The sequence below is a fragment of the Sinocyclocheilus grahami genome, unplaced genomic scaffold (assembly GCF_001515645.1).
Source record: "Sinocyclocheilus grahami isolate Dianchi unplaced genomic scaffold, SAMN03320097.WGS_v1.1 scaffold98.1, whole genome shotgun sequence".
In the NCBI taxonomy this organism is placed as follows: Eukaryota; Metazoa; Chordata; class Actinopteri; order Cypriniformes; family Cyprinidae; genus Sinocyclocheilus; species Sinocyclocheilus grahami.
This window is the reverse complement of record NW_015505277.1, coordinates 568788-580831: the sequence shown is the minus strand read 5'-3', so window position 1 is coordinate 580831 and position 12044 is coordinate 568788. Positions and strand designations below refer to the sequence as shown.

The following is a 12044-nucleotide window of genomic DNA, read 5'->3' as shown; positions in this document are numbered from 1 at the left end:
ATTCTGACTTTGCTATGACAATCTGGCGCTTCTGAATCAGCTACTGTTTTGTTATTAGTTTAAGTATTTGCTATTGACGGTTCAAATGAGTTTTGCGCATCGTGTGTGTGTGGGTGCGTGTGTGTGTGTGTGTGCGAGCGCGCATGCGAGAGAGATGCAAACACATACCAGCTTCATCACTGTGTCTGTCACGCGACTCTGTTCCCCTTTCGGGCTCTGTCTTTACATTTATTTTGAAAGATGAAGCTCGCGATTATGGTAAGGGGCGTTACATTTCCGACGAGCGCTTGCGGTGTTCGGCCAATCACAATGCACTGGGTCAGCTGGCCAATCAGAGCAGACTGCGCTTGTCGGAAGAAGGGACTTTGTAGAAAACAAAGCATTTGAGAGAGGCGGGGCATAGAGGACTTACAATAATGTACAGTATTTGAAAAATAATGTGTTTTTTGAACATTAAAGCATGTCAACATATTCTGTTACACCAAATACACAAAATAATGATCTTTAAAAAAGCATCATAAGACCCCTTTAAGTTCTAAAGCATTTTAAAGTTGTGTGGATTCTGATTGCTGTCAATGTTTTTATCATTCATCAGCTGAAAAAAAAAAGCATTTTGAAAATGATTCAATTGATATCATTCCTGTGTCGATATTGTTATAGCTGTGATGTGGACTTCCCTATCCTCATAGAATCGGAACAATAATTAAAACTTTATAGTTTTCATTGTTGTTAAAGCTATTGTCCTTGGTAAAAATGGTTCTTGAGACTTTTATTTTGAAAGATATTATGTTCCATTGTTTCTGTTCTCTCTGCCTGTGTTTTCTTCCTATGTTTGAGTTTGCTTCCATAGTTACTATTATGTTTTCATGGTTTCTGATTATGTTCACCTGTGTCTTGTTTAGTTCCTCATTTACCTCTGAACATATCTAGCCTTGTGTTTCTCTTCAGTTTTCTGGTAATTGTCTTAGTTTTGTAAAGCTGTTTGGTTGCTGTTTTCATCGTGAATTATCTTCTTGATTTAAATAAAATACTGCTGTATATAAATCTTCATTTCAGCTAACTCCTTCCTGCAATGTTACAAACAGAGTTCTGGATCAAAAAATGAGGTACTACCATGGTACCAAGTCCAAAAAACAACAACTGTACTCTCTTCTGTACTTTTTGTGGGGTTTCAAAATCAAAGTTTCTCATCATTTTATTTCTAAAATGTCACAGAATTAAAGAAAATAGACATGAACTTACATTGAGGTCTCTGAAGTACTCGTTGTAGTCCAGAGCGTAACCCACCACAAAACGATTAGGAATGACAAATCCAACATCTGCAGAGAAACATAAATAACCAGATCACACTAATCGCAGTCATGTTCAGATAATCTCTCTATCCCCTGTGTGATATTGTGATTCATTACGGCCCATTTCTGCAGGCCAGAAGTAGTGTTTGAGCACCCTTGATCACTCACAGTCTGGGAGCTCCGCCGTCCCGTGAGGAACCCTCTTCACCAGCAGCCTGAGTGAGGAGACACAGGGACACATTAACATCACTAACAAAACCCTTAACCTCCATTAGATCTCATTCAGAATTACGAAAATGTCACAATCTGCCTCTCTAGATTCGTTCTCAGGCTGTGCATCCTCTTACAGTGTTTTAAAGTAATTCCCCCTCTGATCTCACCCTGCAGCTTTAACCATTTTGGGCTGGAAAGTCTCCACGTGCTGTAGAAGGGCTCTCATGGTCTTTCCTGTGTCCACTATTGCCTGTGAGGAAATGAATACATATACGATTACACTGGAATGGATATATGGTGATACATGAGACAAAAGCTCTGTTCTAATAAGCTGGCTATTTGAATTCTGTCTTCCTGTGGAGTTCTGCAGGTGCAGATTCCATGTGGGTTTGCTCATAAGTGATTACTTGTACCCCACATAAAGAGCAAATTTGCAAGCCATACAAATGGCATTCTTTACATGAAGCACACAAGAAAAATTCACAATTGACCTCAAAAGAGTTTGACGTTTTGAAGCTAACAATGCATGCATCCTGACAGCTTCATGTCTTTAGTGCAGCTATAATATGATGCTTTTTATAACAGAGCTAATTTTTCAGAGTAAGAGAAAATGAGTTTTTAACTTACAAATGAATCACACAGTAAATAAAAGAAGAATGGAAATTGGCACACAACTCATAATGGGAGTTTATAACAATGAACAAAACAGACCCAAAGGTTACGGGAAAAAAGATCAACAGCACTGTTTGTATTTAATGCAACAGCTCATGTGATAGAGTGATCTACACGGGCGATTTCAGACTGGAAAATGTCTGATATGAAATCAGATCTGAAAGGAAAATACCTTTCTACTCTATTGTTTTCCAGACACAACCCAGACTACCCTGTACATGTGCAATGGGAATTATTCATAACAACCTCTGTTTGCTTCTCTCTTGTACTTTTATTTCAGCTGGCTTATCATGTGTGTTTTTATGATTGTTTTCTATTTTTTCACCTTAAATATAATTACAGTTAATCCGTGTTGTGATAACATTTAATGAACGTATCTGCATACTTTTTAAACATGCAATAAACACAAACACAAACACATACACACCATCTTACCTCCACAATCAAGACATTCTGTATGGCATGTGGAAAGAAGAGAGAGAGAGAGAGAGAGAGAGAGAGAGAGAGAGAGAAAATGTGTCAGAATTTAGAGAATGCAAACATTTTAAACAACATCCAAAAAAGAATCCGGATATCATCAGAAAATTGACATAGACTTCAGTTACATACAATGATTAATATAATGCCACATTAACAGTTTCATTTAGACTTTTGGTTCATTTATTCATATTTTAACCCTTTTTTCATATCATGAGAACTTCATGGGTCATGTATATTCTTGTACACCTACTGTATCTGGTATAAATGTGTTTTGGACAAGCTGTAGAAATTTGATACTAATGTATATTGTAAATGTAATAAATGTATTCCTGAGACCATTTCTCCAGAATCTTCAGTGTCACATGATCCTTCAGAAATCATTCTAATATGCTGTTTTACTGCTTATGATACACTTATTAATATTATCAATGTTCAAAACAACTGTGGTGCTTAATATTGTTGTGGAAACTATGATACTTTTCTAGTCCTGGTAGTTCAGAAATGTATCAGCTTTACAAGGTCTCAGAACTCTTCTGAAGGGACACAATGATGTGGTTTGTTGTTGAAAAAAAATCAGCCTTAGAAGCTGTATGAACTTTCTCACTAAACACACTAACCCATTTAACAGTCTGCTGTTAGAACAACCCCTGATCCAAGATCCATATAGATACACAATCAATTCATCAGACCCCCTGATACAGTGTAATCATGGAAATCACACACAAACTGCTACAGGGAAAATTATTAGTTTGACTAGTTTGAATGTTCTAGGTTGTGTGTGTGTGTGTGTGTGTGTGTGTGTGTGTTTGTTCTGGAATTTTATACACATGACTTGTTGGAACATATTAAGGCTGGCTTCACGCATTGTACTGAGAGTGGGTGTACTATTAAAACAAAACAATTTAATTTATTTGCATTTACAGAGAAGTTGAATGGAATCTTAATAGCATGACTAGGTTTTTTCTTTTTTTTTTATGAATGGTCTTGCTTCCAGAATGTTTGCTTATAGCTGTTAACCAGCTGGATACTAGGAAATTACTATGTGGTTAATATGATGTTGCTCTAAAGTTTTTTAGTGTACTCCAAGGCAGTTGCTAGGGCATTCTGGGTAGTAGGATGTTGCTTGGTGATATGGATATTAGAGTGTTCTAATTGGTTGTTTACTGGCCCAAGTCAAAAGGGTCCACCTCTAAGTCTCTAAGATATTTTAAGGGGCTTTCGCTTTGGGTGGTTATAGGAACTCAGTTACAGGAACTAGCCACCAGCACAGTTCCCCGGGTACTAAATTTTGGTTGCATTTGCACCACCAGTAGGAACTCTGAACTGATGTAAGCCAGGCATTCAACATCGTCAACAAATGGGCGATGGAGGACAGAGAAGTGCCTGGACTTTGGTACCAGTCCATCTTTTTTTTACATTTCTGATTGTAAGGTTTTATATTTAAATTGAGTTTGAAAAATTTGCCAAACAATGAAGTACCTTTACATTTAAGAAAAGACCTGAGGCAAACCAAGCAGCTTTCCAAATCCACTTTTGCTAGTTTAACGATGGGAAAAATGGTCGACGCGCCCGGCGCATGGTATAAAATGGTTGTCCCTATTCTCTTAATGAGTAATGGGTGTGTTTTGGGCATAACGTGCAATAAACAATCAGAGTCTCATCTCCCATTCCCTTTAAGAGCCAGCTGCACTCGTGCTATGGTGGATTCGCTATTTACACGGCAGAATTTGCAAGCGCAAAGACTAAACGCGTCTCCAGAAACTAAATGGAGCTGCTCTTGCGGGAGCAAATAGGTAGCCTAATTGTGATACATGTAATGACTATCCATTATGACATGTAGGCATTTTTATATTTATGTAGCCTACACAATAATAATCTTTTACATTGTAATCCTTTAATTTTTAATATTTGGCATGCTTGTGTGCTGCTGTGCATCCCTGAGTGTGTAATAAGCAGAGTGTACACGCGCTGTGGACCCGCTATACTAACGCGCTCTTTAAATAACAAAAAAACTACTGCGGCATTGACTTTAGACCAGGTTTTAGTTGGTCAAATAAAATGGTTGTCCCTATTCTCTTAATGAGTAATGGGTGTGTTTTGGGCATAACGTGCAATAAACAATCAGAGTCTCATCTCCCATTCCCTTTAAGAGCCAGCTGCACTCGTGCTATGGTGGATTCGCTATTTACACGGCAGAATTTGCAAGCGCAAAGACTAAACGCGTCTCCAGAAACTAAATGGAGCTGCTCTTGCGGGAGCAAATAGGTAGCCTAATTGTGATACATGTAATGACTATCCATTATGACATGTAGGCATTTTTATATTTATGTAGCCTACACAATAATAATCTTTTACATTGTAATCCTTTAATTTTTAATATTTGGCATGCTTGTGTGCTGCTGTGCATCCCTGAGTGTGTAATAAGCAGAGTGTACACGCGCTGTGGACCCGCTATACTAACACGCTCTTTAAATAACAAAAAAACTACTGCAGCATTGACTTTAGACCAGGTTTTAGTTGGTCAATGGCACAGCCTATTTTAGTTGCCTCAAAATAGGAATACGTGAGCAATGCACCTGAACACACTTCGTTTTCAGACCAGCACGCCCATGGGCGCACAAATGGGCGCAAATGCATTTGCTATTTAAACAGCATGGCGCAGGACATGAAAATGATAACTGCGTCAGGCTGAAACTAGCAAAAAACACTTGTGTCGCACCTGGAGCCGCATTGCGCCAGGTGTATAATAGGGCCCACTCTGTGTAAACTACAAAGATGACTATTTGGAAAATGCCAAAGTGACATTGACAACTACTGGCCTGGCATGGATAATACAGAGTTTTTAGCACAGACTGTAAAAAAAGATGGACGACGCATCTCTATTTCCTTCCACTATAGAAAAGTGAAGCCAAAACATCTCAGTATGGCAGCTGTTATCTTGGATGATGTCATTTGGAGTCAGATTCTGCGCAGTAGTGGTTCATTTGGAGGCCGAGTCTGTGCAGTAGTGGTTCATTTGGAGGCTGAGTCTGTTCAGTAGTGGTTCATTTGGAGCCAGACTCTGCACAGTAGTGGTTCATTTAGAGGCCGAGTCATTGCAGTAGTGGTTCATTTGGACGCTGAGTCTGTTCAGTTTTACATTGTAATCCTTTAATTTTTAATATTTGGCATGCTTGTGTGCTGCTGTGCATCCCTGAGTGTGTAATAAGCAGAGTGTACACGCGCTGTGGACCCGCTATACTAACACGCTCTTTAAATAACAAAAAAACTACTGCGGCATTGACTTTAGACCAGGTTTTAGTTGGTCAATGGCACAGCCTATTTTAGTTGCCTCAAAATAGGAATACGTGAGCAATGCACCTGAACACACTTCGTTTTCAGACCAGCACGCCCATGGGCGCACAAATGGGCGCAAATGCATTTGCTATTTAAACAGCATGGCGCAGGACATGAAAATGATAACTGCGTCAGGCTGAAACTAGCAAAAAACACTTGTGTCGCGCCTGGAGCCGCATTGCGCCAGGTGTATAATAGGGCCCAGTCTGTGTAAACTACAAAGATGACTATTTGGAAAATGCCAAAGTGACATTGACAACTACTGACCTGGCATGGATAATACAGAGTTTTTAGCACAGACTGTAAAAAAAGATGGACGACGCATCTCTATTTCCTTCCACTATAGAAAAGTGAAGCCAAAACATCCCAGTATGGCAGCTGTTATCTTGGATGATGTCATTTGGAGTCAGAGTCTGTGCAGTAGTGGTTCATTTGGAGGCCGAGTCTGTGCAGTAGTGGTTCATTTGGAGGCTGAGTCTGTTCAGTAGTGGTTCATTTGGAGCCAGACTCTGCACAGTAGTGGTTCATTTAGAGGCCGAGTCATTGCAGTAGTGGTTCATTTGGACGCCGAGTCTGTTCAGTAGTGGTGCATTTGGACGCTGCCTCCTGTTCATTTGGAGGCAGAGTCTGCGCAGTAGTGGTTCATTTGGACGCTGCCTCCTGTTCATTTGGAGGCAGAGTCTGCGCAGTAGTGGTTCATTTGGAGGTCGAGTGTGTTCAGTGGTGGTTCATTTGGAGCCAGATTCTGCGCAGTAGTGGTTCATTTGGAGCCTGAGTATATGCAGTAGTGGTTCATTTGGAGCCCGAGTATATGCAGTAGTGATTCATTTGGAGGCCGAGTCTGTTCAGTAGTGGTTCATTTGGAGCCCGAGTCTGCGCAGTAGTGGTTCATTTAGAGGCCGAGTCTTTGCAGTAGTGGTGCATTTGGACGCTGAGTCTGTTCAGTAGTGGTTCATTTGGAGGTCGAGGCTGCACAGTAGTGGTTCATTTAGAGCCCGAGTCTATTCAGAAGTTGTTCATGTGGAGCCATAGTCTGTACAGTAGTGATTCATTTGGAACCAGAGTATGTACAGTAGTGATTCATTTGGAGCCCAAGTCTGTACAGTAGTGATTTGACTGTAGTAATTTGGGGGGGGCTTACATCCCATTCATTTAAATGGAGAGGGTGGAGTTTTTGACCTATACTGGGTTTTGTACTGTACTTGGTTTTTAGTTGTTTTTGTGAACAGGGATCATTTTGACAACGTTGTCGTCTTTATATGAATCTTTTAAAAAATGCAAAGGAAGAACTTTTCGTACATTTTTAGTATAATTGTTGTCATGTAAAATTACCTACCCTAAGAAAAGTAATACCAACTCTGTTCAAAAAGCCACAATCTGATTTGAGGTATCATTCATGTTTGTATCATTGGTACGTTTAATAGGGGTTGTTCAAATCACTATCCCTAAATACTGCAGATTCTGCGCAGTAGTGGTTCATTTGGAGCCTGAGTATATGCAGTGGTGGTTCATTTTGAGCCCGAGTATATGCAGTAGTGGTTCATTTGGAGCCCGAGTATATGCAGTAGTGATTCATTTGGAGGCCGAGTCTGTTCAGTAGTGGTTCATTTGGAGCCCGAGTCTTTGCAGTAGTGGTGCATTTGGACGCTGAGTCTGTTCAGTAGTGGTTCATTTGGAGGTCGAGTCTGCACAGTAGTGGTTCATTTAGAGCCCGAGTCTATTCAGAAGTTGTTCATGTGGAGCCATAGTCTGTACTGTAGTGATTCATTTGGAACCAGAGTATGTACAGTAGTGATTCATTTGGAGCCCAAGTCTGTACAGTAGTGATTTGACTGTAGTAATTTGGGGGGGGCTTACATCCCATTCATTTAAATGGAGAGGGTGGAGTTTTTGACCTATACTGGGTTTTGTACTGTACTTGGTTTTTAGTTGTTTTTGTGTCGAGGCTGCACAGTAGTGGTTCATTTAGAGCCCGAGTCTATTCAGAAGTTGTTCATGTGGAGCCATAGTCTGTACAGTAGTGATTCATTTGGAACCAGAGTATGTACAGTAGTGATTCATTTGGAACCAGAGTATGTACAGTAGTGATTCATTTGGAACCAGAGTATGTACAGTAGTGATTCATTTGGAACCAGAGTATGTACAGTAGTGATTCATTTGGAGCCCAAGTCTGTACAGTAGTGATTTGACTGTAGTAATTTGGGGGGGGCTTACATCCCATTCATTTAAATGGAGAGGGTGGAGTTTTTGACCTATACTGGGTTTTGTACTGTACTTGGTTTTTAGTTGTTTTTGTGAACAGGGATCATTTTGACAACGTTGTCGTCTTTATATGAATCTTTTAAAAAATGCAAAGGAAGAACTTTTCGTACATTTTTAGTATAATTGTTGTCATGTAAAATTACCTACCCTAAGAAAAGTAATACCAACTCTGTTCAAAAAGCCACAATCTGATTTGAGGTATCATTCATGTTTGTATCATTGGTACGTTTAATAGGGGTTGTTCAAATCACTATCCCTAAATACTGCATGAGCAATATTGCCTTAATCACTGATAATAAAGCTAATTTTAACGCTTTCTTATTACCAAAAAAAAAAAAAAAACTGGTACAATACCTTCCCTTTCAGCATGGAGAGGTCATCTGGTCCAATAATGTGCATATCTTCAGTGGACTGGTCATTCTGTAAAACACAGAGATGGACGTTAAAAGGCCCCTGCTGTGGCCCTGTCAGCACATATGATCTTACAGTCTGTACTTACTGTACAGACATGAGCACCGCGGACACAATTGACTGCTGTATGCCAGACAGAAGCTGCTTTTGTCTGATGAGACAATTGGGTTGCGTCCTCTGCTCAGGGTCAAGTTGATCTTCTGTGAAGGGGTGAAGTGGCTCTTCTGTGCTTGAGATGAAAGTTCTGGTTCGGTTGTGTTCAGACAGGAAGTGGAGCCACTGGCTGATGGACTAGAGGCTCCTCAGGGGCCCATGAGTAAATCACCCGACTTTGAAGACCCACCCAGCCATGACAGAACAATTTGACCTTTACTGTATCCTCAGAGTGGATTCTCTTTGTGTATTTCAGTTGTAGATAGACACTTATTTTGATAATATGTACTAAAAGACAAGTTTGATTACTACAGTGGTGTTATTTGCATTTAAAGACACGCGCGCACACACACACACACACACACACACACACAAGGGTATGTCTTTGGACTAAATTGTGCAAACAGCGCCATCTGCTGACTAATCAGTCAGTTAGCTGATGACATTTAAAAGATTCAGTTCTTAAGTAACTGTTGAAAAATATTAGCAATGGGTTTGTAAATGTGAGAATATTGGGAGCAAAAGACTGTGAGGTGAGTGAAATCACTGCAAAAAACATTTCATATTAATAACCTAACAGAAACATGTTGATAAAACAGTAGCATTTAACTAAAATATGTACTACAAAATGAATTTGAATGGGTGAATCAGTCATTTTGAACCAATTAATCAAAGGGATCAATTTATAAGGTCCCAGACTAAAACATTTATTAATATTGTTTTTTAGAGGCATTTTCTGTTTTTGTCTTTATTTGTGTGCGGTGCTTTTTTCCATTCTGATTTTAATGTTAAAGTTTTACTAATTGTGTTGTGTGTTTTTGCTGTTTTTATTGTTTTTAATGTTTTTTGTATTATTTAGTATTTTAGTTTCAGTTTTAGTTATTTTAATAGGCTACATCAAACTAAACTGCATGAAAATTAGACAATACTGTATCTGAAATAAAAATAAATAAATAAATAAAACTTTCTCTATATTATGCCTATTTAAGTTTTTTTATTTTATAAAATTGTTTTTACAAATTTTTTGAGTAAGCCTAAAGATTCAAACCCGACCTTATATTGGGTACAGAGCACCCATTCATTCTCTGAAAATTTCAAGTTGCATGAATATTAGCTCACAGCATACTCATTTGTACATTTATTTTGTTAATCCAATTATGTGTGAAACATTTTGGCAGTTCGATCAAATAATGAATCAAAAAGACAATGTTACTTTGTCTGATGTTGATCCTTACACACTGTAATGAACGAATGAATGAATGAATGAATCAAGAATTCATCCAAGCTCTATAGGGCTACTGTAGATTTGGGCAAATGTAGAAATGTAGTACATTGTATATCATCCAGGTATTTTGGGCATTTTCATTTGGACAATGTCTATACTGTGCACAATATACATATTGCATACAACAGAAATAATACAGTAGCATAGATAGAAATATGCTATTCTTAGCACATGCACATACTTTTCTAAATAGCATGCATGCAGCTATAGAGCGCCATCTGCTGATTACAGACAATGATGGCCTCTTTAATTCTGAGCATTTACAAAATGTTAGCTTGCAGTGTACTATTATTATTATTATTCAGTTTGGTCATTTCTGGGATTAAAAAAAAAGAGTTCATTTGAAGGGTGTGTTTTTATCTGAACACTTTTAGAACTCATGTGTTGTAGATATACACTAAGAAACATGACTCTCTGCTATCAAACAGAAATAGTTTTGGCTATTATGCTTATGATTTCTGTGTTTCCTCACCAGATAGCTCTTGAAGCGGATGAACTCTACTCTGGTGGCCAGTCTTCTGTTGGCGCTGTGGCTCTGAGCTTTAATCGACTCCACCAGGTCAGAACAGAACTTGTATCCTCCCTTCAGAACACACAGAACCATCAGATCATGATGTCCGATGTCTTGAAGGATATCTCTGGCCAGACACTCGATCCTACAAATCACGTTAGATCACAATCTGTGAGTGTGTGAGTGTGAGGAGGTCATGCGATTTCAGAAATTAGATTTAAGGGTCACATGAAGCTAATAGGGCAGGTTGTAAATCAGCCCAATTTTCTTCGGAATGCGATTGTGGAGCTTGGAAAGCACACGACTAAACAATGATTCCAGTGAATAGTTCAGAATATAAACTTACCTTTCTTTTCAATACAAAGGAAAGCAAAAATATTTAATGGCATTTAGCAATATTGTTTACGGTTTTCAATACAAAATGACAGACATATTTAAGTAACATAAATATTTAGTAGTTAGAAGAAAAAATCACAATGAGTTCTTATTAATATCTTAATTGCTTCTCATAAACATTTTGCTTAAGTACTCCTCCGCTCCTCAGATTTTTCTCCTAAGAAAAAGATCCCTTTAAACTCTATTCAGTATAACTGCGATACTACATTTGAATGAGACAAATTAATAGAGCATGAGAGAGAATGTATGTGCATTTCAATAATCGCTGCCTTATATTTTTTATGTACACGTTTTTTGTGGAGGAGGTGATCTGTGTCCATCAGTGTTTACCTGTTCATAATGACTCCATGAGGGATGTACACACACTCCAGATCACCTCGGTAATGCTCAGGATAATTAAACAGCTCCAAACTGTAACCTGCCCAGCCGTCTTTAATCTAAACCAACAACCAGAGACAGAATAGAAAATTCAACAGTTCATAGTAGGGATTAATGCAAGTAGAATGACAAAATGCAAAAAGAAAATCAATAAGTGAGAATGCAAATTTAACAAGCTTTTAGGTCTAATTGTACAGAACAAAATCCAACATGTTCGGCATATTTACCACAACGCCTGGTTCTTTTCTCTGGTCAGCTGCCATGTCAGTGCTTGTATGTGTGAAAGTGAATTAAACCGTGATAGCCTACTTACTGAGAGAGGACCAGACGTTTGTGCTCCCACCCATTTTACATGAATAAACAGAGTGGGAGGTGTTTAGAATGTTTTCATTATCAAAATACTTTCTTTTTTGACAAACATGGGCAACGTTTTGTAAAATTTTTTTTTTATGGCTTTAGAAATAGTATTTTGTTCTTTCACATGCGTCACATTAGATGTTTAACTGAAGTCATGCTGCACATTACTGGAGAACAGATACTTTAGAATCTCCTTCATGAAAGACTCGCTTATTGCTCTGAATTTTCTGAAATACTCTGAATGCAAAGATACAGTAATCTAAGTGTTATCATGTTTGTCCTGACAAGAGTATAACAC

At 38.6% G+C, this 12044-nt stretch overlaps 1 protein-coding gene across 1 annotated transcript; it reads right to left on the bottom strand.

Annotated features, from left to right (window-relative positions):
• Positions 1–984: 984 nt before the first annotated feature.
• prtfdc1a (phosphoribosyl transferase domain containing 1a) lies at positions 985–11945 on the bottom strand. The gene is made up of 10 exons (XM_016276098.1): positions 11929–11945; positions 11617–11659; positions 11342–11448; positions 10577–10760; positions 8610–8675; positions 2613–2630; positions 1673–1755; positions 1461–1507; positions 1243–1319; positions 985–1067 (listed from the first exon to the last, which is right to left on the bottom strand). Exons 1-10 carry the CDS (start codon positions 11943–11945, stop codon positions 1053–1055), a joined length of 657 nt encoding a protein of 218 aa, XP_016131584.1. The 3' UTR covers positions 985–1052.
• Between the last annotated feature and the right edge of the window lie 99 nt (positions 11946–12044).